This window comes from Aptenodytes forsteri, unplaced genomic scaffold, assembly GCF_000699145.1.
Source record: "Aptenodytes forsteri isolate BGI_AS27 unplaced genomic scaffold, ASM69914v1 Scaffold188, whole genome shotgun sequence".
Taxonomy (NCBI): Eukaryota; Metazoa; Chordata; class Aves; order Sphenisciformes; family Spheniscidae; genus Aptenodytes; species Aptenodytes forsteri.
Window position 1 is genome coordinate 214,739 of NW_008794371.1, and position 27,244 is coordinate 241,982.

A 27,244-nucleotide genomic window follows, 5' to 3' on the forward strand; every position below is an offset into this window, starting at 1 on the left:
AAAAAAAAAGAAAAAAAAAAGGCAGCTATTTGCTGGGAGCAGAGAGCTGAGCCCCGCTCTGAACAGGGCTGCTGGTTTCCGAGCGAGAGCACAGCACCCACCGAAGCCGTGGTTAGTGCCCAGCACAGGCAGGAGGAGGGCTGAGCCGTGCTGCCTGGGCACGCGTCTCCCCGCACACGTCAGGTCTGGTGACTCTGCAAACTAGAGCCACACGAGTCCTTCTGCAAGACGGCAGTCTCCATCTGACCTTGGCTAAGCAACTTTCGGCAGGGCTTTTTCTTTTGGCTCGATGCTTATTCTCAAAACCCTCTTGAAGCACAATGTAAGGATACAGAAAGATTTCCCCATCACCAAGGCCAGGGAAGCCTCTGGCATCAGTCCATCTTTCAGGGTTGGGTTTTTTTGTTGGTGTGGAGAGTTTTGTGTTTTGTTTTAAAAGCAAAAGAAAAGGAAAACAGAATTCTTTACTGAATTCCTCAGTCCAACAGTTAAATAGCACACGTGGAAAGACAGGCAGGCAGGGAAGAACAGCTGGACAAGGTCTGCTCCCTTGCACTGAAGTAATCCAATTCTTTTCAACAGCACTTTCCTTCTGGGTAAATCAAAGGACATGCTTAAGTCTTCTACCCGTACAGCTTAAGAATTTCACTTCTGAACTCAAACAGCCAAGATGACCAATTGGCAACAATGGGAGTTTTCACAAAGCACACCCACAACTCAGAATCAACATCGACAATATACCTTTTTTGAACTTGGACCTTCGTGGCATTTTGCAACAAGCACTGGATATCAGGAAGTAAAATTTAATGACTATATTTTATGCTGTCATAGCTGAAAACATCCCCATGCCATTTCTAACAACACCTGAATGGTTCTGAGCATGCAGCCAGGAACTGCATTCAAATACCAAATGCATCTGCAGACTCTGATCCAGTGGGGAGGCGCTTTGGTCAATATTATGACAGTAGATTCATTTCCAAGACATGTAATACGCACAGTTCTATAATTTATTAAATGATCAGGTTACTAGATTTACACATACAGAAAAAAACCACATACCAGGGAAGCTTGTGTATGATTGTCCCCCAGGTTGTTCCAGCAAGAAAATCCAATTTCTCTTTGCTCTAGCATTAGCAAATTACTCGGGGCAGGGAAACAAAGTGACCACTGCATACCAATAAAGCCATATTCAACTCCAAACACTAAAGCTATTGTTTCACACCAATTTGTGGACCAGTAATAAGCAAGCAAAACCAAAGTTCCTAGAACTGCTGAACAGCACAGCAACTAATTGCCTCCTGTTTAATGGTATTTAATCTCCATGTGCAAGTCAGCTTGTCCTCTTTCACTTTGTGGGTTTGGGTAAGCAGAATTTAAAAAAAGAAAAACATTTAGCTAATCTGATTTGCATATCTTAGCTTAACGTAGTGGTCCTTTAAAATTTAATCAAACTTAGCATGTTGAAAAAGCAGTGTAAACAAGACAAACCGAGCTTTAGCACATGCTCAGTTGCAGGAGAAACCTCAGTTCATATAGTTCCACCAGCAGCACCCAGATTTATTTGAGCTGTAACAGTCTAGGAATCTATTTTCATGCACTTGATTCTTATATTTTCATTTAAAAACCTCAAAATCAATTAATTTAGCACTGGATTCATAAGAGATGACAATGCTGGGGTATAACCATGACCTTGTGTTTTCGTTACAAGTTGTATTTCTGAATATGGTTTTCTCCATGGAACTATCATAGCCTCTTCTTAAGAGGTAGATGCATGAAACAGCTCTAATGAATTCAAGATGTGCAGCGCATCCTAGGCACACCTTGGCCCCATGATACAACTCCAGAGAGACTCGCTCCTCCATGGCCATACGGCTCCAGCCCTAAAGAACAGTGCCATCTCTCACTGCTGGGAACCTGAGCCCCAAATCCCTCATCCAGAATGAAGCACTCATCTCTCACTGAGTCACTGGGCACTGTGGGAATACCTTCAAGGGTCCAGGATTTGCTTTTTTTTGGAAACAAAGATGCTGGAGACAGGGATCAGAGTGGCAAGCTCTGACCATTCAAGGGTACCTGCTTCTCACCCCACAGCCTGGCACCTTATCCTAGGCTTCAGCTTGCGGTGCTGTGGGCTACCTGCAGCGGCCAAGATTTTCTGGTCGTCCGGTGCCCTGTTATGGGGTGAGCTGCCAGGGATGGGAGCTTTTTCTGCCATCCCCCTTGCAAACTATCAAAGCTTGAGTCAATCCTATTTGGCTTGCCTCGTGGGCACAGGATGGATCTTTTACCTACAAAGGCCAAGGAGCACAGACTCACACAGAAGTATCTCCACTGATGGACTGTGTTTATCTCCTTTTTGTTTGAAGGAACAAAAGAAATAACCTGGGGAAAAGCCTGCAGTTTACACAGGAGGTGCTGCAAGGTGACTGTTGCACAGTGACAGACAGACAGCCCTGGAGGTACGAGAAATGCACAAGCTGCTTTCTTGACAGATAAAATCCTAGCCACCTAAAAATCCCTGTTCCAAGCCCATTTCACTTCGCTTTGAAGAAAAAGAAATTCAAATTTCAGTTTCTCCATTGAAGAAAATCAGCATCCCCTGTTTAGCTGCTCGGTAGGGCCTCCTGCACGTCTGCACATAACTTCAGCCCCACTTCTCACGCGGTGCAGAAACAGCGCAGATCTGAGCGCCCAGGAAAGCGAAGGCTCTTTGCAGCTAGGAGAAGAAAAGCCAGGCACCGAGGGCGCAGGGACCACACTTCTGATCAGCCCTCTGCCCAGCAGCAGCCATGCGCCGTTCGGCACGCTCTGCTCCATCTGTCCAACGCCTGCTGCAGCCACGCAGCTTTATTAGTGGCTGGTAGTGCTGCGATTAGGGCACATCAGCTGGGAGCAGAGGTATTTTTAGTTCACAACTAAATTCACGTCACTGGGCTGGAATCGGTTAGACCAAAGCATGAATGGTGTGGTGCGTCCCCAAGCCTCAGCGGCAACTCGCCACCAAGTGGGTGGGCTCACGCTAGGCATGAATTACTTATCTGAGCGGGTGCGAGAGGAGGGATAACGATTCACACGGTGGCTGCACACCTCTGCAGAGCTGGCAGCGCTTAGAAGCTTTTCGTCTGTGTCAAAGGGCTGCAAAAACCCAGCACCTCCTAAGTTTTAGTTAGGAGCGGTTGAAATCTGCAGACTTTGTTCTGTGCAGCTCTGCCACGGCAGCCGTTGCGTACCTTATTTTATGCAGTGATATGAGAGCTGCACGTGGCGGTATTTCATCGGTGAACAATAGAACTGCCAACAGCTCAAGTTGAGAGCTTTATTCTGGTTAGGCATCTCCTACAAGAGAGTCTTTTGAACACGAACCAGTCTTTCCTCCACAAGGATCAAGTTCCTAAAGATTTTATACCCAGAGTTGCTATTCTCGGAAGAAAGGAGGTGTCTTAAAACAAGGCTATTTTCACTGGATTTAAATGATCAAGACTGTGAATCTTGAAAGATTATCGCCCTACTGCAGCACAGGGCCAGACGTGCACCCTTGCTCTGCTATAAACTAGTAGCAAGATGGATTCAGCTATCATCAGAGCTCACTCAGTTTACTTCTCTGCCCCAGTGTGCACCACACTGTGAGAAGTCTCTATCCCTGAGAATGCTGGAAGCCCAGCCCTCCATGGGGCCTGGGGCCCGGCTGATCCTTGTACAGACAGGTTTGATGCTCTTAGGATGGTCTGTACTAGAGGAGGTTACTGCTTAGATGAAATCAAGGTGAGCAGCAGGCTGAGTCAGGGTTGCGTTAGTAGTTAAAATACAAGAGACTAAGACAAGCACGCAAGATTTCCCTAGTTTTCCCTCCTGCAAGCTATTGGCCTGCTCCTTGCCGAAGCCCAGGTGGTCAAGGAAGGAAACGGCCAGTGTAGTTGCGAGGGAGGAGGTGTCGGCAGCAGAAATACAAAAACAGAAGCTTCAGTGGATGGAAGTGTTTGAAATCTGTTTATGAGACATGACCCACTTTCTCCCGTACATAAGCCAAAGAGGCTGGCAGATCCTGCACACCCCCGAGCATCCCAAGTGACAGATCGTGCTCGAGAGAGGCACTGCGTCCAGGGCTCTTGCTAGAGCGCTGAGAGAAGCCTCTTCTCACCTGAGCCCCAGCAATGGCTGCGGATACCACTGCAGAGAAACCACCCAGTGTTCCTGTGCTCTCCCTACGAACTAGTAACATGTTCTCCACTGAGTATCACCAATTCAGACAGGCCTGGGCAAGCAGCCTGGTCCAGGATGGCAAACCCTTCCTGAACGGGGAGCATTGCCTCTCACTCCACATTTTCTAACATTTTCTTCCGGAGGAAGTAGGGGGCACAGGCCAGTCTGCAGGATCGCCAGTGCTCATCTTCCCAGCCACGCACACCCCTTCTCTCCCTCCCAACTACATCCTCTGCTAGCTGGCACCGCAACACCCCAGCACCAAAAATGAGAAGCTACCAACATTTCTGATTTGAGATACAAAGAGCCCTGGACGGCGCGGTTAGGGCACGGCCGGGGCAGAAGGCATTACCGGCAGCAGCACTGCAGTGCAGGGGGAGAGGCTATGCCAAGCTCAGTCAGGAGCAGAGGGAGGACTGGGGGAGGCGCAGAGGTTGTTCTCATTTGAAACCCCACAGTGAAATCAAGTCATAAGGTCCAACAGCTGCTATTTTTTCCCCTCTTGCATGCTCCATCTTTTATATTCCAAAATAGTAATAATTATGAGTACAAAGAGACCCATGGTTTCTGTCTGCAATTGAAGCAAGAGGGTGTTCATTGTGTAAGAGCAGACGCGAGAGAATAAAAAGGTTACAGGGTTTGTAATCAATAGGGACACTTTTTTCCCCTATGAAACATAGCAGCTTTCGGTAGAATCATTTGGCTCCTGCCCAGAGCCTCCTGAACAGGAGCAAAGCTGCTACGCTGGCCCCATTCCACTTTTTTTACACTCCCTCATCCTTCAGCAGCAGTAAGGTCATACGTACAAGCAGGATGCTCACAGAGACGGCCGAACATGGAGCTGAATGGGACAGAGTACGATCAAAATGCATCAATATAGCAGCTAACAACAGCAGACCAAAACTCTTCTCACATGGCCTGTCTTCCATAGATGTCAAAACGTTTTATAGTGGTATGTCGGGTTACTCTTTCACAACAGATAGAAAAAAGCAGATCCTGAAAGGTGAAGTGACTGGCCCAGGATTACACAGTAGGTTAAAGTCAGGGCTGGAAAACCTTGCCTGAAATACACAGTAGCAGGACGGGATTGCTGAACAGCCCCAACACCGTGTTCAGCTCTATTTAAAAGAGCAGCTTTGCAGAGAAGCAAAGCAGAAAAGGGAAAACAAGAATACAAGGTCCAGAATGAAAGGAAGAAACACATAGGCAAAATTTAAGATCTGGGATTTTAGATGTGCTTTTATGGGGACCCAGCTAAAGTTTTTGGCTGAAACAAGCCCTAGGATCCAAGGCTGTTCTGTTCATAAGTGTAATACCCATCTATCTGTTAGCCATAGACAATGCTATTAATAAGGTGATGTCTAGTGACCATACATCAGAAGTGCTCTCAGCGTGGTAGAATTAAGCTACTCACCAGCATTCAGGTGACAGTCTTTAATCTGGAACTGAAGCTCATTTTCATTTGGAATATCCTTCCATGTTGCAAGGAAGACCTGGCGCTCTAGAAACGAGAAAGACGATCAGCACTCCTGGATCCTCACAGGACCGTAGCATTAGTTAATTCACCGCAGAATGTTACAGGTAGACACGCAAAAGATCTTTTGGTCACATTGTGCCCTGCCGTGGACAGATCCAGGATTTGCTCCTGTAACAACCTCAGTCTCACTGTAAAAGCAGCAAAGCTTTGACAGATTTTGGAACCCCCAAACCAGAGACAGTCTTTACCATATGAGCTGTTTACAAACCAAGAACAGGCGGGAGTTGACAAGAAGGAGGGAGATCCACACATTTAGGATTACGTTAGTGAAAGCTGCGTTTCAAGCAACTTCCCAGCCAATTCAAACAACAATTTAATAATGGTGACCAGGAATACACGAATTACAGTGAAAGTGATATGGGGGCAAATCCTAGACCCATTTGAGTGACCCAAACCCTCAAAAAAAAAAACCCAACCCAAAAATCAGCTTCAAAAGAAAACAGATCCACCCCTTGTCTTCTGCTCCAATTCTCTCTGCCAGACTTGGGTTCTGGTAACTATTGGAGTTGCAGGACAACAAGGACAGGCTACTAAACCACTACAGATCAATTCAGGCTGCTGAGATGCACTGGCATGAAGATCGTGGCCAAGCCCACGTGAATCTCAGCCATGGGACAACTGCAGCCAGCTGGGCGCTGCGAGCACAGTCTGGCTGAGGGAGGCTGACCACAGACCTAAAAGCACTCACCCATTTTGCCATCCTCTACGAAAAGCACGTTGAGAGGAATTAGGCAGCTGAAGTAAAAGACATCAATGTTGTTTTTCACAGCCACCTGTTACAGAAGAAACAGGGGTGGTTAAAGTTCCTCTATCAGCTGGAAGTCCAAAGGGATCCCAAGACTTCGTGCAGTCTCATCGCCTGCCCGCGCACCCTGGAGTGCTCTCTCTGAGCAGAGGCCAGCTCTGAACATGAGACTACCTGGAGAGATGTTGCTGAGCTTCTAGGTAGTTTCAGGCAAGGATCAGTCCCACCCCACTGTGCTCACTCCATTTTCACTAAAAGCTGCTCAATTTTCTCCTATGAGCATTTCACCATATTGCTTCAGAGCCAATTGCACTGATGGGGTCACCGCCAGCATCCTTGCTCTTTTCTGCTCTCATTCAGCCTCTCCCTCCCCTCACTTCTTCCACCTCCAATGTACATTCATCTCTCTTGGCTGCACACAGCTACTATCGTGTCTGTCATACTGCACACGGGCTTCTTCATCACCCCTCTTTGCCATCTCACTCTTGTAATTTCCCAGCTCTAAACCCCTGTGTATTCTTTATTTTCACCCCCAGCTCTCCAGTCTTGTCTGAACATGCAGACTCCTTGATTAGTCATATCTCAGCCCAGACACTTTCTAGAAAGCCTGAAGCTGGTCCACTGCCTGCACCTTCCTTGCAGCATCTCCCAAAGTCTCCTTCCTTTACCTTTGTGAAAGCTATATAGCAAACGTGTGCCGGGTGTTGATTCCTGGAAGAAGAAAGCCCTGCTACAGAGCAATCAGGGCAGGTAAAAAAAGATCACTTGACAAAAGACTTAATTCTCAGTGTCATTAAATTCTGCCAGCCAGGGAGATGCACCGCATTGTCTTTTATCACACACTATATAGCAAACGTGTGCCGGGTGTTGATTCCTGGAAGAAGAAAGCCCTGCTACAGAGCAATCAGGGCAGGTAAAAAAAGATCACTTGACAAAAGACTTAATTCTCAGTGTCATTAAATTCTGCCAGCCAGGGAGATGCACCGCATTGTCTTTTATCACACACACTTGCCACATTACCGACTAATCTCTGCTAACACAGCCAGCAACCTCACTTTCAGTTTTCCCCAGGCTGAGAGCTGACAGTACAGCAGGAGCAAACTGGAGGTCTGAGAAAGAGCACTGTCATAATATAGCACAAAGGTAGCTCTGGGCTTTATTTCTATACCTCTCACACTCTCCTCACATCATCCCACATTGCGATAGCCTGTCATGGGAGTACGGTTCAGCAGACACCTGCCGTTGCTTGCAACGATGGAAACTTAGCCTGTAAGAGAGACCTAGAATTGAGGTTGTGTGGGGAGCCCTGAATTTCATGAGCCATTTGAGCCCCTACTTCCTTTGAAAAATCCCAGAAGGAGTTCTCCAATTTGTCACCCAGCTGAAACACAAACCAGACCATGCTAAATGCTAAGCCAAAGAAATAAATTTGCTGCTACAAAGATCTATGCCAAGACAAACTCCGTGCACATTAATAATTACATACATTAGTGTTCTGCTGAGAAAATCTATTGTCCCATAGTGGCAGGTTTAGAAAGACACCCCCAAATGTTGGTAAAAACAGCTGCAGATAGACAAGGGAGGGGAATAAACCAGAGAATTCAAACACAAGTCAGCTGATTAGACATGCATGCAAGCCAGAGGACAAGTGGTAGGAGATCAAGCTCCCGAATGAACTCTTCTAGCAACTGGGAAGGTCCCAGAAGTGCAAAGAACAGCAGAAAGGTAGATGTGACAGCCTGTGGGGTTTCTGCTTTCAGCCATCACTAAAGGTAGCAGCTTATATTTAATTCCCACAGCGCAAACCAGCTTAAGAAGAGATTAGTTTAAAGCTCACTAAAACCTCGTAAATGATGGTACAACCTAGAAAAAGAAAAAAGGAAATGGCCCTCTGTAATAGGGAGCTGTTACATGCTTCGATTGCTGGTGTCATACTTGCAAGCTGGAGTGTCTAGTATTTGAGGTAGAGGCACTGAAGCCAGAAGGGCAAAAGCAGATTGGTGGATGAATTTAAGTGATTCACCTCTGCAAAATGTGATTGAACAGACTGGGTGAGTAGCCAAAAATGCACCTCTGAATCTGGGAGAGCTGGGGAAGGGACAGCAGCGTAGCCATTCCAGATGCTATGCTTGGATAGAATAGTCATGGAGATGAGCCGAAAGAGGGAAAACTTAGGCTAAATGTCTGGGAAAATTTGATAGTGAGAATTACTAAGCAGCACAAAATTCTCCTGAGGACTGGGGAAGCTCCAGCGCTTGGAGTATTTAAAATCAGCCTTGACAATGCTCTCAATAAGAGGAACTGTAGCAAAACAACAAAGCATAGCAGGGACTACACTGTGTGACCAAAGATCTTTTCCAACTCCGATTTAATGATTAATTGCCTTGCTTTAGAACAACAGAGATTACTTAGCTTTTGTAGCTAATTGTTGTTGCCATACAACAGCAGTTTCTTACAAGAAGGGCTGGAAAGCAGTGCCTTCACTGAAAGCAGTCACGGTTTAGAGGCACACTCCAAATTAATATGCTAACCCTGTCCCTGCAGCTATAAGAAAGCTATAAAAAGGTATCTGCTGACCTGCTTCTCAACTCTGCAGAAACATACTGAGTAAGCTGCTTTGGCTGTACTCTGGAAAGCTACCCAATTAAGATGCTCTGAAGTGCAACTTCTTCCCAGCAAAGAAAAGCAAGCCACACGCCAGCCTTCCTCCCAAACTGCATCACTGGGTTCAGCAATGACATCACGTGTCACCTTGCAAGTATCTGTAACGATGAAGAAACCAGCTGTTACAAATAACTTTTCCAAACAGGAAAGGAAAAAGCTACAGTCTCCTTAAATCTATAGCACTAGGACAAGACTGGTAAGCTTTTTGAGACTAGCTTTCATCATTCAACACCACATACTTCCTCCAAACAGCCAGGCGTGCACTCTTAGTGCTGTGGTCCCCAAGACCTGGTCCATGAAAAGGCACCTGCAGATACCTGGATGGGGAAACTCGCACCAAGAAGAGGCTAAGAGGCCCTACCAGTTGACAACAGCTTTCCAAGGTCATGCTTCAACCTTTGCACGGCCGCAACAAGAGCATCCAATGCCATCTGACAGGCTACAAAAGCAACCGCAGGCAGAAAGCGGATCCACGGCAGCGCCTGTGAGAAACTGAGTAGCTAATAACAGCGACTTGCCAAAAAAATCCAGTGCTCCTCAGGTGGGAACATGAGCCTGAGACAATCAATGACATCTAAAAGGATACCAGTAGCTGAGAAGTCTCTCCGGGTTTGACATGCTTGAAAGGCACCTCCACTTGCATTCAGTAAATCCTCCAGTACAGACTAACTTTGCCTGTGGCTCTGCAGCTTTAACCTGCTGACCTGGACATGAACTATTAAATCTTTAACAAGACCTTCAGCTTCAGACATTTGAGAGTTGAAACAGAAGCATTTTAAGTAAAAATGGCTTTCCATCTTCAATCTTTTTGAAAGGAGGAAAAAAAAAAATATTACTACCTTGTGAATTTAGTCAGGCAGACTACAAAGCTTCTGAGAGATAAAAGTCAAAAGGTGCCAGATTTTCATGTGATGCTTCACTGCTGAAAAGGTGTAAGCCCACTAAAAATTGGCACAGGGTTCCCAATCACTTACCTCTTGTTCACGATCTGACTAGAGGAAGCAGCACCTCTAGAAATAACCCCTGGAACATATTTGCTCACCTTGCAGCATGAGCACCCTTCTGACACCCTTTCTTGCAGTGCAACCCTCTGATAGCCAACACATGGTATTTTGGGCAAGAGATACCTCATAAGAACAATGCTAACTTATTTTCTTCAATAGTGTGTGTTTCTGATGCTTTAAATTCCAGACTTGAGCGTAAGAACCAACTTTCAAAGTCAAGACTGAAAGCAACACAGATGCTTTCCATCAGCAGCAAGTACACAACATACCCACTTGGAATCCCATTAGCACCTACACTAAATTAAGGATTTACTTCAAGTTGGGTTTTGCTTTAGAGCCTGGTAACAGCCAAACTGTTAAGGCGAAAAGAACTCTCCTCTGCAGAGTCTTTTTTACCTCTGCCAGCCCAAGGTCATGGTTTATTCTGTGACAGTCTGCTGCTCTGGCTGTCAGATGCCCCCAGGGAGTGCTAGCTACTTCACTTCATTTTGTTTGACAGATAGGGTTCTTGGGATCCTATGGGTGCTTGGCAGCCACTGCCAGCCAGATGCTCTACCTACAGGCACAAGTCTCGAGCCCGGGCAGCAGAGCTGTGTGCAGACAGCGAGGCTGGGTGCTGCGCCCCTGGCTGCGGCTGTCATCTCCGGGCACGCCGCATACATCAATGGTCAGGGAACAGTGAGTTACTGGGAGGGTTACGCTCTCATGCGTGCCTGGCTGTATTTGAAATTCAAAACGTACATTTTATCAAATGTGCTATGCCATGTGGCAGACCTGCCCTTAAATCAGCAAGCCAGCAGCTTTCCACAGCTGAGCTAGGAACTGGCCGCAGACGCCAAGCTGTGATCTGAATCCTTAATTCAGGGAGTTTCCAGGAGGGTTCTCTTTGCTAGAATAAGACCCTCACTAATACAGGCTGTTAAAAAAATAACCTAGGCAACAAACCCAAGAAACCACCTTCCACATCTAGCCACTCAAGGCTGTTCTGTGGTGGTTGGTCCAGAAATTTTGAAACAGCTCACACACAGGCAGATATTGTGCCATTTATCAAGCAGGCTCTGAAGGGAGAACACCTGCTGGCTGGACTTGCTGCTCACACTGATTCTCAGTCTTGTTTTTATGGAGAGTTGAATGTGTGAAATCTGTTTCCAAGTACCAAGAGCTCTGCATTTGTGACCCGAGATACATTAACACTTCTGATGAATGAGTGCTCCAGCGGTTCTGTATTGCAAGCGAGACACTGAAGAGTGGAGGAGCACAGGTGATGAGTTACAGCAGAACTGAGCATGGAAGGATAAGTATGATCTAGTGCATTAGCAAGACCGATCTTTTCTCAGTGAAGAAGCTGACCTTCATCTGCCTTTATAGAAATGTTTTGCCAAGCTCATTGGAAGAAACAAAAATGTTCTGCACCTCACACTGCTTAGCAGCAAGGGAGAGGTCTGTGTTTCCAAGTGTCACTTTTCAGGAAGAAATGCAGCTGGCAGATCCTTCCCTTTCAATGCTCACCAGATCACTTTACGGGCATTTTGGAAAACCGAAGCTATGCTTCTTTCAATTGCATGCTCAGTAGCTGCAACAAGCAGCCCTGGCAGTTGACAGCAGGTAACGCTGGGGAATGCAACACACTGTCAATTTTGAATGTGGATCCCTAAAGAATGGCAATGCTCCAGACTCAGGCAGACTTGCTACTGCTCTGGGAGTCCCTGCAGCTTGTTTTCAATTGTATTGTCTCCTGCAAGCGGTTACCAACTCACAGAAGAGATTATCGTATTCATGCCATGACAAGCCAGGCCTGAGCTCCGAAACTCTCACAGCAGGCTCGCTCCACTTCACCTATTTCCAGGGTTAGGGGAGCAATTCTCATGTATCCAAACAAAAAAATCAAGTATTTCACAGCCCTTGAAAGGCCATTTATTAGGAACAGTGATTTTCTTTAGCATAGAAAGGCTCTCATCCCAGGCATTTTCTTATTCCAAATTTGACTTGCAGCCAAAGAAGCATCTGGAAAGAAGATTCCTTCGCCAATGCAAATCCTTATTTCAGAACCTATTTTCCTCTTTGAGAGCTCTAGGTCTCACACATGGTGGCAAAGACACCCCATCCACTCAAGCTCTTCTAGCAGGTACGACCCTGACAGCCTACATGTCATCAGAGGGGTTTCACTGCTTTGACTGTGAAAAAGGCAACTACAGGACCCAAGCAAACCTGTATAACTACCAGAGCCATCTCCCTGGCTGGCAAACGAGCCACGGCTGTCAAATACTTGTGAAGCTCAACGCAGCCTCTCGCACACCTTTAGGCAAGAGCTTGTTACCGCTTACGAGTGCTGTGCTCTGCAGAGGCAGCTCTGCACAGGGGAGCCACAGCACCCACAAGCGCCAGGTAGCCTCCGAAAGGCTGACAAGGCACTGCAAGAGTGTCCCCCCGCAGAAGGGGGGACAGCACACAAATACCTAAGTCAGATTTGCTTTAGCAACAGGTACGCTCCAAAGACATCCTGACAGCAGCTTTTTCATCTTTAAGAAATAAAAAAGATGAACCAGAGAACAGGGACTGGAGTCTGTTCAGCCCTACAGTGCTGTGCCCAGTCTAACTTTGGCTTTATCCTTTGAATAAATCACTGCTTGACTGGGGGCTGAATCTGAGTCAACAGGTCAAGAAAATTATCATCGCTACTTTGGAATGGGAGGGAGAAGCCTGCTATTCATTATCACAAGGTGCAAGGTGACTGGCAAACAGAAGACACTTCAGTTGGGAACCATAGTTATATTTTACCTAAGTAAGTCTCTGAAAATATTTCAGTCTTCCTCATCTTCTTGTAAAAATGGCTTTTTTGTTAACTTGTCAAATATTTTAGTTTCTTTTCATGATTACAAATGTTAAGATTAAGCCAGCTGTATTGGGTGAAAGATTAGAAACGGTAATAAAAATAACCTGAACAAGACTTGAATTCATTACTTCTGAAATACTTGCCTAAGGAATGTACAACTAGTCTTTGAAGTTTCCAATTAACATGACAAAAAGTTGAAAGCTATCAGTTTGGTTACTTCAGAACTTATTTGTGTTACTAAAACAAAAAACCCCCACCAGAATAGGAGATGAACATAAGATCCCCAGGTTCAAACCAGCCCTCCATCTACTTCAATGTTCCCCAGCTCAGCAAAACCACATTAAGCAAATTCAACTTGATGAGTGTTTTGGTTCTTCAATGAATACAGGAACATTTGTATTCTCTACTCCTATATTACGCTATAAATTGTTCCCTAAGTAGGTCACCAAAACGATTTCTGAATGTTTCAAGACAGATAATTTCTACAGGAACTCACAAAACAAAACCAGAGCCTTGGCTGTCAGGGCAATGACAGATCTCCATCAAACCCACTGCTGTCAAAAAAGTAAGGGGAGTGCTCTTTTTAACTTGGCATCTGCTATCATGATTCAACTCTTTGCAGAGAAATATACTATTACTCCATATGGCAGCTTCCCCAATTGTAAAAGGGCAGCCAACTTCTATGGCAATGCGAGAGCTAGCAAATTAGCAACTAAGTCTGGCACTAATGAATGCTCCGCTGTCTCAATATAAGGTAGCTGGAGGTTTCCTCACATGTTTTCTCTTTGCTTTGTTCTAGCAGAAGATGCTGCAAGAAACAAACTGTGTTCCGATTCCTTTAGAGATTTAATAACCCAAATACTTCACCTCCTTCCTGATCAAAGGAAGCAGCATCTTGAGCATGCCTTGTTGAGAGAATCCCCAGTGTTATGGAGGCAGAGCAGGACTGTCACCTCCTAGAGACTTCCAAATTTGCTTCAGAGCAGGAGGTACATTTTACCACAGCTGACCCAAATGCAGTGATGCAACCACATACTCGTGACCTGGACGCAGAGGGAATCCAGCTTTTCCACAAGCTGGAAGGGCCCTCTGTGGAAGACAAGCACATGTAATTCATTCACTGTCCGCATGCTTTCCCCATCGCATGACTGAGCTCAGAGTCGGAGTGTAGGACTGCTCGTTTGAGCGCCAGAGAAGCTATTTCAAGCTGTTTGCCCAAAGACTCATCAATAAGTCATAAGCCCCAGAATGGAAGTCAAAAGAAGGGAAAAACAGTTGCTCAGGCAGAATAAATAGTAACTTCCATTGCATTCTCTTAATCTAAAAAGAGAATGAGCTGCTTCAAGATATCCCCCTCTATGGGCTGCTACGCTACAGGAACCCAACCTAGTTCCATCTCCTGGAGACTTGAGGCAAGTGAGACATGCTACAGTTCAAGTTAACCGCACTTTTGGGATACTGGGAAAATCATCCTGGAGGACCCAGCTACACAGAGCAGAGAGGAGTCACTTGCTGAGCTGCGCTCCACAGAGTGGCTGCACATGGCAGCAATAGGTAGGAGCCTCCTTCCAGGGAGAACTGTCTGCCTGATGAGCTCTTCAAGACCAATGCCCCTGAGGCATGCCAGGACTGATGGAGACAGTCTCTGGTTCAAACCACAGGGGAACATCTCCCTGGATCCATCATGCCTTTATCAGATTGGCAGCCCAATCTGATAAAAAGCCTCTTCTAGGGAATGCTGTTCCCAACACACACCAACAGCTTCGTTAATAAAAACACTGGCTGCTTACGTCACTTCTCCCCTGCCTTTCCTGGAACACTTCTTGTTCGAATAGGATTAAGCTATCTGGGGCAGGGATGCCTTTGTAAAGCACCCTGGAAGTTAAGAGCACTAGACAAATGTTAATCACTCAGCAGTTGCCATCTTTCCTGCAATTCCTTTAATTGCCTCAATTCTTGCTGACAGCTCTCACTGCCTGCTCCACCACAGGCATGCACTTTCTCTGTTCACACCAGCTCCAGTTCGTAAGCCCAACTAAACCTCGAGCCCAGTTTAGAGCATTACTGGAGCAAAGACCTTAATCTACACAGATCTCCAGTTCATAAGCCCAACCAAACCTCGAGCCCAGTTTACAGAAGAGCATTACTGGAGCAAAGACCTTAATCTACACAGATGCAAGCAGTGGGTTTGAGGTGTTTGAAAAGGCAAACTCACAAAATTCAAGAGGTGTCTGCTTCAGTCCTCCTGGAAGAGACTAGGAAAAGGAATAGGAAGTTTTGGCCAGACTCATGGCCCACATCCATGAGGTCTGCCTGCTTACCCTACACACATGGTGTTTTGTTACTAGAGTCTTAGCACATTGTGTTGAGCCAAACGAACTGGGTTGAGCACCTGCTGATCTCCCCGCTGCCCAAGACAATCCTTACCTGGAGGTTGTTCAGAGGCTCCATTTTCATGACTGGTCCCAGAGTGTTGAGGGGCAGGGAGACATCAATGCTTTGGTTTGGCATCAGAGGTGTGTGAATGGCCAACGGGGTGCTTGGGATGACCCCGAAGCTGGGCAAGAGAAAAACAGAGGTGATGAGAGCAGCACTACATTGCCCAACACCTATTCCCCTTTTGCCAAGCACAAGCTGGCTCATTACTCCTGAGCCGCCCCTGCTGTTGCTCCAGAGGAGGAACACAGCTCTCATTGTGCACTACAGCAGACACTCAAAGTAGAACAAGTCACAGGAAACTCAATCAGGTCGGTCTCACTGACAACATGCACCATCCTGCCCAGGAGACCCGCGTCTGGGAACTCCTCCATTACCCACACGGCACTGGCCTATGTGCTGAGCAGCAGCCTGCCCAGCAAGGAGCGGCACCGGGACTCAGACTCAGGCCTGTGGGCTCTCTCTTACAGAGCTGCAGAGCACTAGAAGTAGAGTATATCACACGCTGCATGGCTGTTATATCATTGGGAGCTATGGAAGAAGGAACTGGAGCCAACACAGAACAAATGCATAGCCAAGGAGGAGTACGTGGTTTGTAACAGAGCACTGCAGAACAAATGAATCAACGCAGCCAGCTGTCTGGTCCCAAATGACAGTGTCTGGCTCTGTTGCTTGGTTTGAGGCTCCTTCAGCTGGGGACGCATACCACCATAGCAAAGAGAATGTTTACCTGCCCCTTCAGTCCAAGAGGCATTTAATTCCACAGGCACCTCTAGTTAGTGTGGAGAAGAGGAAAAGCAGCTAACATTTAACATAACACTTCTGTACTATGTACCAGCTTCTTTCCAAAAGCAGATGGAAGCTCAGATGCATAAGAGGGTTTTGGTGTCCACTTGTGACTGCGTTTCTCTTTAGTGCAATTCACATCAGCTCAGAGGTGATAGAGCATTTACAGGAACAAAGATGTATAGGTGAGTATTTTTATTTTATACACTAAAAAAACTGATACAGAGTCTCTGCACAGAGTCAGCTGCACGTGTCTTGGGTATGTCACTCTTTCAGAAACCAGCAGAAGCCCCATTCTCTGCTCTCCATAGTTTTCAGCTCTAGGGAGCTGAAATAAGAATATGCTCAGTGAGGGCCTAGCCATGTGATCGGCCTTCTGCAGCCATTTCACCTTGGGGAACATAAACCCTAGTGTTTTCCCTTAGACTCAGAGGGAGAAAGTTGCATTTTGCTACTAAGTGGCTGTGGTATTACAGCACACTAAAGCTCTAGCTTTCTTTTATTTTTTTTTTTAATGCTTTATCCCAAGACTGCAGTGAATGTGATTAGCAGCAGCAGGAGAGGGGGAAAAAGCAATAGAAACTTCCCAATCACAAACCTTAATATTTAAACCTAAAGAGCCAGCCCACTGCAGCTCTTTCCAATGCACCAGCCACAGTGGAAAGCCGTGACAGGAGAACAGTATTTGTAGAAGAGTAAATAGTAGTAGATTGTATACGGAGCGTGTGCTGATATGCTGCAAAAGGAGAAACTGCTGTTTTACTGTACAGTATTTAAACTTCTTACATCCTGAAGTACCACCATGTAGGTGTGGCTAGAACACAGCTTGATGTATGGGGAAAAAATCACAAGAAAAACAGCTTTTTTTCAGGCCATTTTGCATGAAACATTTGCATGTAGCAACTTAGCAAAACTCTCCAGAAAATATAGCAGTCCAAGGAGAACATTTACTAAGACTTACTTAGCATAATGTCTTTTGTAAGTAAATATTATTCATCCCAAGAAATCTCAAATTTGCAAGACTAACAGTGATATTAAAGAGATGGTTTCAGTGGATCTTTAGTATAGAGAACCCTTTCCCAGGGAAGGAGTATTAAGAAATATGGGTAACATTTCAGTCACAAGATATTCTTTACAGTCTTGATAAGAACTAGCCTGGTCCTTGCTCAAGATAACACAGCAAACCACACAATAAGCTCTCTGACTAAGAAGGGTATTTGTGGGAAGACACCGTGGCTGCATTGCCATGTCATGTCTTTTGGCTGAGATGCATTTCTGAGAACAATCTGTATGCTCTAAACATTCAAGTGGCTGCTCCTTCTGACAAGATTGTTCTGCTGCCAATTACAGGGAAAACATGTGCCATAGGCTCTTACCTTGCAATTTCTTCATTGACAAATAGCTTTATTAATGAGACCTGTACTTCCAGACAGTCTGAGGGGCAGCACAGCAATTAAGTCAGGAGGTAGAGGCACTACAGATTGATACTCGTGCAGCTCAGATGCTTGCCTGTTTATGCTGTTGCCTTCCTCAAGGCACTTACTGGCTATAAAACCACTAACCTGCCTAACAACTCATGAGGCTGCTTTTTTTTAATCTCTCTGCAGAGATTAAGTGGGGCAGATGCTGTTCAGAGCTAGGAGAACGACAGGACCGTCTGCTGCCTGTTTCCTCACAGACTTATCAGACTGTATTTTAAGCCCTTTCACACAACTGTGGTATGATGGAGAGTTCAGGCTGTATCATCCAGCTGTTTCCATGACTGCATAATATATATACCTACATAAAATATATACCTACATAAAAGTTCTCCTTATATCTGGCAGTGTAGATACAGATTCCTTTCATAGGAGCACGCAATCTTTTTAACGTAGCGGACAAAGTATATTGATTTCTTACCTGTTCTTATTGAACTGAATGGCAAAGTCGGTCATGTGCTGCAAAGCCTTATTGGTAAAGTTCATCTCCATGTAGATGTGTCCCTGCCTGTGACTGAACGTACCCGAGATCTCCAATCCTTTAGCCTTCACCGCAGGCAACCAAACCTTGAACACAAGAGATGTCATTCAGCATGAGAAGTCTGGCCTGAAGATAACAGACAAGCGCAGTTTTCCAAACAACAGAGAAGTCCTGAGTTCGGAAATCCAGCTACATTGGCACATTAAGCCCACAAATGCTAAAGAAACACTACAGGGAAGATAAGACATGGGGTGTTGAAAGGATCAAGCTCACCAATGAGAAATAAATTTGCTGCTCCTAATCCGTATTTGTTCACAGCACTCAAATAAGAATTCAAATATACTATAACATCAGTGTGCACAAGAAACAGTGAAAGCTTGTGTCCATCACACTAATGCGAGACTTACCAAGTCTGCTGATGGACAGGCTTCTCTGAGGATCTGTTGGGCTATTAGAGGCAGGACAATACCAAAGTTTGAACCAAATAAAAATCACAGGGCTGATACTTAGTTGTTCGGGTTCTGGATTCCCAAGTCATCTTTGTGGGAAAAACCTAGACTCAAATTTGAGGGGTGCAAAATGAAGTACTTAACTCAAAATTACTAGGTTCTTTCGTACCTGGTCTTATATATGGTGTAATACTTGCAAGCAGCTAAGGACCAAAAAAAAAGCTTTGAGTATGCTCTGCAGTACCTTGAGGTCCTAGATTTCATAGGATGACTTTAGTTTATTCATCCATTGACCATTTAATAAGAGTGCTAATTTTTGTTTATTGCCTTTCAGGCATGAAAGGCTAACCCTGAGCTCCCTGTGGCTGTTACCAGAACCATGTTCTGCATCTCACAAACCCTTCAGACTAAGCATGCTTCAGTCAGTGCATCTGTGATCTCTGTCACCAACAGATCATTTATCCACATTACACTGCGGCACGCTCATCCCAATCACGTCATTTTATCTTCACTGTCACGTTGGATTCCTCCAAATAAATAAATCTTCTATGAAAGTTGTAGCAAACTGTATCCTGCGCTCAGTTTCCTGGGGAAACGTGCTAAGAAGTAGGTCTCCAGGAAAGCTGCTCTGACAAAATTGAAATTCTGGTATCTTATATAAGCCATTATTTAGAGTAATATTGTTACAGGCAAAATGAGGGAACTGCTAAAAAACCAGAAGTCTGTAACTGGCAACTAACATGGTCTCCAACACACTGTTATTCTGCCTGGGAAAAACTCAGGGCATCCCTAATGGGACTGAGTTAAACTAAGGTGCCCTGACAGCACCAGAGACCAACAATAAAGGGGACAAGCGAGCAATCTCAGACTAAGGTAAGGCAACATACTGAGGATGTTCTTTTTCCTTACGTACAGACTTCGGAGCCACATATCCTCCAGGAGCCATGCCTATACCAGATGAGAGCTCAAAGAGATCGTTGAGTCCACTGCTCACCACTGCTGGGGTGGGTGAAGGGGCAAAGGTGGCTGGCACGGAAGAGGGAATGTAGGTCTGCCCCACCTGGAGGAGTTAGAAAGAACAGGCACTGATTAACATCACATATGAAGAACACTACTTATTAAATAAAGCATGAACTCGGGCAATATCCTAAATATTTTAAAGCCGTTTGCAGCTTCCCCACTGAATTATCAATAGTGCTAAATAATGCATTTGAATTCCAAAGCTCTTGGCAACTAATCCCTACACTCGGCTGTCACCTCAACCATGTAATAGCTTTCACATCATTTTTTATAGCTCCTGTTACCTATTCCCACTGTAGAGGAATCTTTCTTCTCCATCTCTCCTTCTCATAAAGACAATATGCTTTGTGGATCTACCCTACGTAAACCCAGGGAAAAGAAAAAATGCTTCAGATCTTCTCCCAACTACAGCATTCTTCAGGAATCTGCGAGATTTTGCATATCCAGAGATAGCAAGGGAGTCATGACCATATCGCGTACTCCCACCCAAAGCCAGAGCTCTGCATTCTTAGCACTATGGTCCAAAAAGTTCATTACATGAAGCAGAACTAGTTGTCTCTGCCTGCCAGAGGACAACCTTTCTGCAAGAAGGGCAATCCTTCCCTCTCAGGACTTAAAATAAGGGCACCAAACCTGGAATATTAACCTTCAGGTGCCCAGCTCAAGGTGGGATAGTCACGCTCAAGTCAGGCTCCCAAGTTCTCTTTTTTTACTGCGAGCAGGAAGAATTATGTGCTTGAGAACAGGATTCACCACAGTCAGCAGCCCAGAAACAGGCAGAATGACTAAGGCAGGCAATAGGAAATACTGGTGACTGGTCCGGGTCTGAAGTCTCACTGCTGTTCTGTGTTCAGGAACCCACCTGAGATGTGGTGTTTCAATCAACCCTTCAGACAGGGAGGACTGGTCATTTTACAGAACTGCTTGGTGGGTTTATGCTGGCCCAGGAAGGCAGAGACCTGGCTTTGTAGGTGTGATCTCTACAGAGTAAGTATCTCCCACATCCTGGTGTGTACTGCCTGGGGGCTACAGGTATACTGTACCACCGGCTCTCCTCTGCCCTCATGCAGAAGTTAGAAAGGAATGCAAGATTCACAGGGAAAGAAGGAGAGAGAATGACTGCAGCCATAACAAGGGTCTCCGAAAAGCCCTCGCTCCAGAGCTGAGTATGCTTTCCTCACTGAATTACTGGCTACGCAGTCCTGGGGAGAGGGACTGGAGCTTTCTCCAGAAGATTGCTTTTGGGTGTGGGTTGGAGGCGCACTCCCTCCTGCTCACTGCATCTCCAAGTCATCTTGCATTCTTTTCCCGTGCTTTCCTGGAAGAAGCTGGCATGCATTTGAAGCCAAGGGTGCTTTGGAAGCAGCCTGAAAGTCTCCCATGTCCTGGCAAGCGCTCTAGGCACTAGGACACTCACAAAGCACAGGCACAGAGAAGGAGGCCAGTGGCAGGCAGAGTTCAGCACTGACCACGCGTAGTAGGAAAGCTCAGAGCACCTGATCCTGATCTCCAGGAAAAATCTTATGTGGCATTTGGGAGGAGGAAAGCACTGAGTTCAGACAAGCCCGTGGTGATACTGGGTTAGGGTTACAACAGAACAGGCTTGTGAGTAGAGAGGTAACCATCCTTGGCCTTTCAGCTGCCAAAGCAGTTGCACAAGGACTGGGGTACTGCCAATGTTAACGCTGGTGCTCAAATGAAAAGCTCTGAGCAAGAAGAGCTAAGCAGATAGAGTCAAGAGCTCTGGCCCTGGCTGCTCTTAGGAAAGCCCAGGTGACAGCTGGACTCAAAGCAACATAGGTTGTGACCTGTGTGTTTTGGTTGCAGTTTTCAACCATCCATTTTCAAACATCTTCAGGGATTTAAGCATCTTCCAGCACGTAATGGGTGAGGTTGTATTTAAAAATGCTGAGCTTTGAGCAGCTTTTTAAATTGAGGGGGAAAAAAAAAAAATGGAATGGCACTTACTGCCGGGCTTCCTCCAATGCCCCCGCCAAGGTCACTGCCAAGCTGAAAGAGAGAAGGAGAGAGAGGAGAGAAAGACCGAGTTCATTTAAGCCAAGTGTCAGATGGCCGGAGTGGAGCTCAGTTGACCGCACTGCTGCGAGCACGTCTCACTTGCTGCGTACAGGACAGACAGAAACGCAATGATGGGAAAGCACAGGGAACAGAGGGGCTTTTTTTGCTGTTGTGTGAGCAGAGCTATTTGGAGAACTACCCCACACGCCTACTGCGGACAGGAGCATTTTGCAGGTTAATAAGAACAAACACACATCCCCTCCTGCACCTGTCATCTGTACCACAAACTCTGCGCAATTCTTCATGTTTCATGCATCAGTGCTTTCCCTTCAACCCACCATGCTGGCTGCCAGCAGTCCTGAGCAGCTCCACAAAACCCAGTGGGGTAACTGTGAAATGGAATAAAAATAAAACTGACAGGAAGCTCACTTCCTGAAAGCTTTCATTTTCTAGGGAACAGCTACGAACTACAGGAAAACACAATGCATCTTGGCTACGTTCCTCTGACATGCGGCTCTTTTCAATAACCAGGAAGAAAGAGAACGGGAGGTATGCCGGCTATTACAGCAGCTCAGATAGGTGGGCTTTGTCTTCCCTTTGAAGATGCTCCCCTCCCTTAGAGGGGACAGAACCAGCTTCATGATCTAATGGGCCACTCAAATAGTAAAGAGACCTTACAGCGCACTAGGATATTTCAGTAACGATCTCTGCCAAACTACACAGCTACAGTTTGAAGTGACTGAAATAGCCATGGTATACCACCCGCGCAACCTTCCACAAACACTAAATCCTCCCTGGAGCCGTTCTGCCAAACCATCCTGCAGCCCACCTAGAAGCTGTCCTACCGTGAACTCCCTTTAGAAAGCATCCAGACCACTTTCTCTGTGGTAAAGCCCTTTTTTTTTTTTTTTTTTTTTTTTTTTTAAAACATCCACAGCATTTTACATGCTTGAGAGAATTCAGTGATCAGGACAGACTCCAAAGCTGGCTACAAGTGCTGTTTGTGAGTACAACACCACTCCTGTGAATATTTATAAAGCACTTGACAGATGACTGGTAGCCAGGAGGAAACAAGCACAGATCTGCAGCAGTTATTAACTACAGAGACATCTCTACGGCTTATAGAATCATAGAATAGTCTGGGTTGGAAGGAACCTCTAAAGGTCATCTAGTCCAACGCCCCTGCAATCAGCAGGGGCATCTTCAACTAGATCAGGTTGCTCAGAGCCCCGTCCAACCTGACCTGGAATGTTTCCAGGGACGGGGCACTTCCTTATATCTAGTCTGTATCTACCCCCCTTTAGTTTAAAGCCATTCCCCCTTGTCCTGTCACAACAGGCCCTGCTAAAAAGTTTGCCGCCATCTTTTTTATAAGCCCCCTTGAAGTACTGATAGGCTGCAATAAGGTCTCCCCGAAGCCGCCTCTTCTCTAAGGCTGAGAGAGTTGGGGTTGTTCAGCCTTCTCCATAGCAGAGGTGTTCCATCCCCCTGACCATTGTCATGGCCCTCTTCTGGACCCACTCCAACAGGTCCGGGTCTGTCTTATGCTGTGTCCTAGGCTTTTGTTCAGAAGACCATGGTAGTTTTTGGCCTAGTGCAGGGTTTTTGTGTGTCACATTTAGACAAGGATCATGCCCCGACAACATACATGGAGGATGAAGCAAGTACAGGGGCGAGGTAGGAGCCAGCCCCACGGGGAAAAGGCTGGACTGGCAGACCAGAACAGCAGAGCTCGCCTCGTCGATGGCTTTGCTCTTCCCTTTGGTCAGGGTTTGGGCGGTTTGTTTGCTTTTAAAGAGCATTTGACAAACCGGGTCAACAAAGGCTCTAGTTACATTATTCAAATATATGCTGATGTGGTAAGATATTGAAAAAACCCACCATATAGCTAAAGCAGAAGTTTCCAGGAGTGCATGTGCTTAAAGCCAAAAAGGCTCCAAGCCTTTCTGCACAACAGACCTGGGAATTCAACGTTGTTCTGGGCCCTGCTAGCCTGCTCCCTGGGAGATCTCATGGCAAGTGTATCTTACACTGGTTGAGAGATACCATAAAGCTTCATACTTCTCTCTCTCAGAGCACAGATAAAAAGGATAAAACGCCTTGAGAACAGCAGCGAAGTTGCAAGACAGTGACTTACTAGATGATAACTAGCCTCCAAAAAAACCTGTAAAATTTGACAAATCCCTGTGCTGTTCTGGATCCCCCTTCTATCCCCTGGCATCTCTCCTTCCCCTAGTCCCCCACAGGAGCCACCTGATGCACTAGTAGCTACCATAAGTAGGTGTTAGAGGAGTACAAATCACATACAATTTGCCTTTTGTTAAGAAGCCTTAAGAGCTTTTTTCCCTTGTGTGAGACTCATTTTATCCCTACTTGAAGTCATCGCAGAAATTTACAGGAGGTCCCTCATCTTCTGCAACAGCCACCTCTTCATACAGCAACCCATCCTCTTGCTGCCCATGGCAGTGCAGTGCGCAAGTCCAGTTTTTCTTAGCTTACTTAAGAGATAACAGATAAGAGTGAGCAATTCCAAAGACAAAAGAAGGATCAGTCACAGACCAAAGGAAGCCAGCCAGAGGATGCAAATCCAATTAATACTGAGCTTATGAAATAGGGCTTATTACACTGTCAGGTCTCCCCCACTGAAACAGCCTGGCAGAGCAGAGGTTTGTTCTACAGACTGCTCTTTAAGCCAAGCCATATTTTAGATTAATATATCAGATCATTTACATCTTGTTACTGGCTCACTGAGGAGTAATAAATGCAACTATTACACCTCATCCCTATTCAGGGTCTTGCATGCAGATGAACTTCACAGTTTATACTGACAGGCAGTGAAGTCCAGAGGAAAAGAAAAAAGGTAAAGAATCCAGTTCATTTCCAGATATTATTGTATGCACGCAGGATTTCTGGTACTGTTGTCTGAAGCAGGAGAAAGACTGGTTTATCAAGCAGCAAGCATTTTACAAAGGGTATTATGGAAATGATTGAGTAATTCCGCATAATCAAGCCAGATGTTAACTATTCTACCATTTCCTACTACACTCATCATAAGAAGCTGCAGGCTAGGAACCCAACCTCGAAGAAACCCGTACACTGGTATCTCCATGCACTCACTGTGAAGGAGGGAAGGAGTTACATATCAGGGTTCCTCAAGCTATCTGCTAGTCTTCCATTTTCCCTAGCTGTCAGGCCTTGGGGGAAAAGTAGAATTTGGATTTATTGCTTGAGTCGAGACTCCAGCTCTCACCCCCTACAAAGCGGAGAAAAAACCTCACTGGCTCAGAGAATTTACCATGAGCCTCCTTACATTTCTAGATTGCACCCAACGTCTCTGCTTTGTGGTAGAAAAGATCTCTTTCCAATGCCAGGAGACTCTGACGTGCTCCCTCCTGAAGTCCCACTCTACTCATAGGAGGGGTCTGCACACAGCAGCCTGCCACTCTCTTAGCTCCTAGGCTTGGGAACAAGCGCTGCAGATGTGTACTACAAAGCTGCAGAGCAAGCTCCAGGGAGCTGGCAGCTTCACCACGTCCCTACAGGCAGAGCTGGCTCTGCCTATATTGTGAAAAGAGAAGTGGCAACATACATACTTCAACAAATTAAAGGGGAGAAAAGTTAATAACGAACTAATCAGTTCCACATCAGATCCGGGGTGCAGTACCCATTGTAGCAGCACAGAAGTCCCTTTCTCCATTTTCTTGCCTGTCACCCTCCCGTATCACCAACGCTTTCCCTATTCAGAAACTACAGGTCCGGTTTACCCAATCTTCCTGCAAGATGCCCAAGATCTAACTTTATTCCAAACTCAAAATGATGGAAGAGACGGTAACAGTGACGTGTGTGAGAAAGAGGGAAGGAGGAAGACAGAGGGAACAGGAACCAATTACCCACGGAGTGTCCTCTCCCATCTGGAGTGACAGGCAGAGTGCAGAAGGAAAGAAGCAGATATTAGTCAGGCGTGAAGTGCTGCTGAACCAATTCCCCAGGGCTGGCAGCTCTAGTTAACCATTTCCATTCATCTCATGGGCAGGAAGACACTCCTGTCGGAAGGACAACGTGAACCGGCCTTACATGGGAACAGGCAACAGCCCCGCGGAGGAGAGGATCACATTAATACAGCTGCCAGCCCTACCCAGGCTGAAACGCTTGCTATGAAGGTGGGGTGGATGAGGGCTGCCACTTGGTCTCAGGATGGCCAAGGGGAACTTTTGGCTGGGAACTTGTGGCACTGCAAAGCCCCGATCCTGAGCCCAAAGTTGGCAGGCTTGCCTCTTACTGAAGAGCACAAAGCTCTTCAGCTTATGGCCTCAAGTTGCGCCAGGGGAGGTTTAGATTGGATGTAAGGAAAAATTTCTTTACTGAACAAAGTTGGCAGGCTTGCCTCTTACTGAAGAGCACAAAGCTCTTCAGCTTATGGCCTCAAGTTGCGCCAGGGGAGGTTTAGATTGGATGTAAGGAAAAAATTTCTTTACTGAAAGAGTAGTGAAACATTGGAACAGGCTGCCCAGGGAAGTGGTTGAGTCCCCATCCCTGGAGGTATTTAAAAGACGAGTAGATGAGGCACTTAGGGACATGGTTTAGTGGGTGGTGGTGTTGGGTCGACGGTTGGACTCGATGATCTTCGAGGTCTTTTCCAACCTCAATGATTCTATGATTCTAAAGCCTCTGTCCAGGATGAAGAGCTGCCAGCTTCAGGAGATGAGCAGGGGATGAACAGGGAGCCTTGGCCACCAAACGCACAAAGTTCTTCAAACAGGAATTCTCTTTATTCCCTCCAAACTCATCCTGCCACAACAGCACTCAAGCTGCCACATGAGTTTAAAGAAGAGGCTGGGCTCGATCTTACATCAACAAAAATAGTACTAGCACCTCTTCCCAAACTGCATTGGCGTCTTTACTTTGTTTTAGTTGTCTCGAACGGTGTTGCGGCTGCTCTGCAATTGAGGAGCATCTGCCCTGTAATTTCAGCTCCATATAAGCAGTTATGCTGACTTATGAAGTGCAGCAGTGCTGGAGTTACTGCATTAAGAGGGTTTATTTGCATCGTAACAGCAGCTTGTAATGAAGTGACTCTGCTGAAGTGTTCATGTGATCCGGAGGGGTTACAATCACTTCTGCAACATGACGTGAGGCATTTGGAGCTCCACAAAAAAAATAACAGGGAGGGTGGAGCCAGGGACAGAAGCTGCAACAACCACTGCTCAGCAACCGCTTTGCCTTGCGTCCATAGCATAGCCGGGGCTTTCACAGCAGCTGTGCATTTCATGAAGCCATAATTCATGGGTTAACGGGACAATTGCTGACTCCTCTCTCCCTCGCACCCCAAACCAAGAGTTCCGTATCACAGTTCAAGGAGCTAGATGAGAGCACGCACTCAGTAACACAGCAGCAAGGAACACAAGGCATTTACCTAACAAGAATCAGGCGATGGGGCTGACTGAAATGCTGAGAGCACAGTTGCTAGCAGGCCACTTGATCTGGGCTAATCCTGTTAGAGACATCTTAACTGCAGGACAGATCATGCATGGTCTGCATCTTCTGACCTCCTGATGGGCTGTAGATATCTCATTGCAGACTCCGCTGTGGCTC

At 46.1% G+C, this 27,244-nt stretch overlaps 1 protein-coding gene across 5 annotated transcripts in view; it reads right to left on the bottom strand.

Annotated features, from left to right (window-relative positions):
• The window catches only part of AP2B1 (adaptor related protein complex 2 beta 1 subunit), an 81,919-nt gene that overhangs the window by 7,057 nt on the left and 47,618 nt on the right, over positions 1 to 27,244 (bottom strand). For 4 of the 5 annotated variants that reach the window (XR_002086301.1, XM_019474117.1, XM_009286945.2 and 1 more), the window contains 6 exons: positions 21,602 to 21,643; positions 19,527 to 19,673; positions 18,105 to 18,250; positions 15,411 to 15,540; positions 6,426 to 6,510; positions 5,615 to 5,701 (listed from right to left, as the gene is read on the bottom strand). Coding sequence is in view for 4 of the 5 variants with exons in the window: in XM_019474117.1 (XP_019329662.1) it covers positions 5,615 to 5,701; positions 6,426 to 6,510; positions 15,411 to 15,540; positions 18,105 to 18,250; positions 19,527 to 19,673; positions 21,602 to 21,643 (637 nt within the window). In the remaining variant the exon portion in view is untranslated. The remainder of the gene's footprint in view (positions 1 to 5,614; positions 5,702 to 6,425; positions 6,511 to 15,410; positions 15,541 to 18,104; positions 18,251 to 19,526; positions 19,674 to 21,601; positions 21,644 to 27,244) is intronic. The other variant, XM_009286937.2, reaches the window with a different exon arrangement.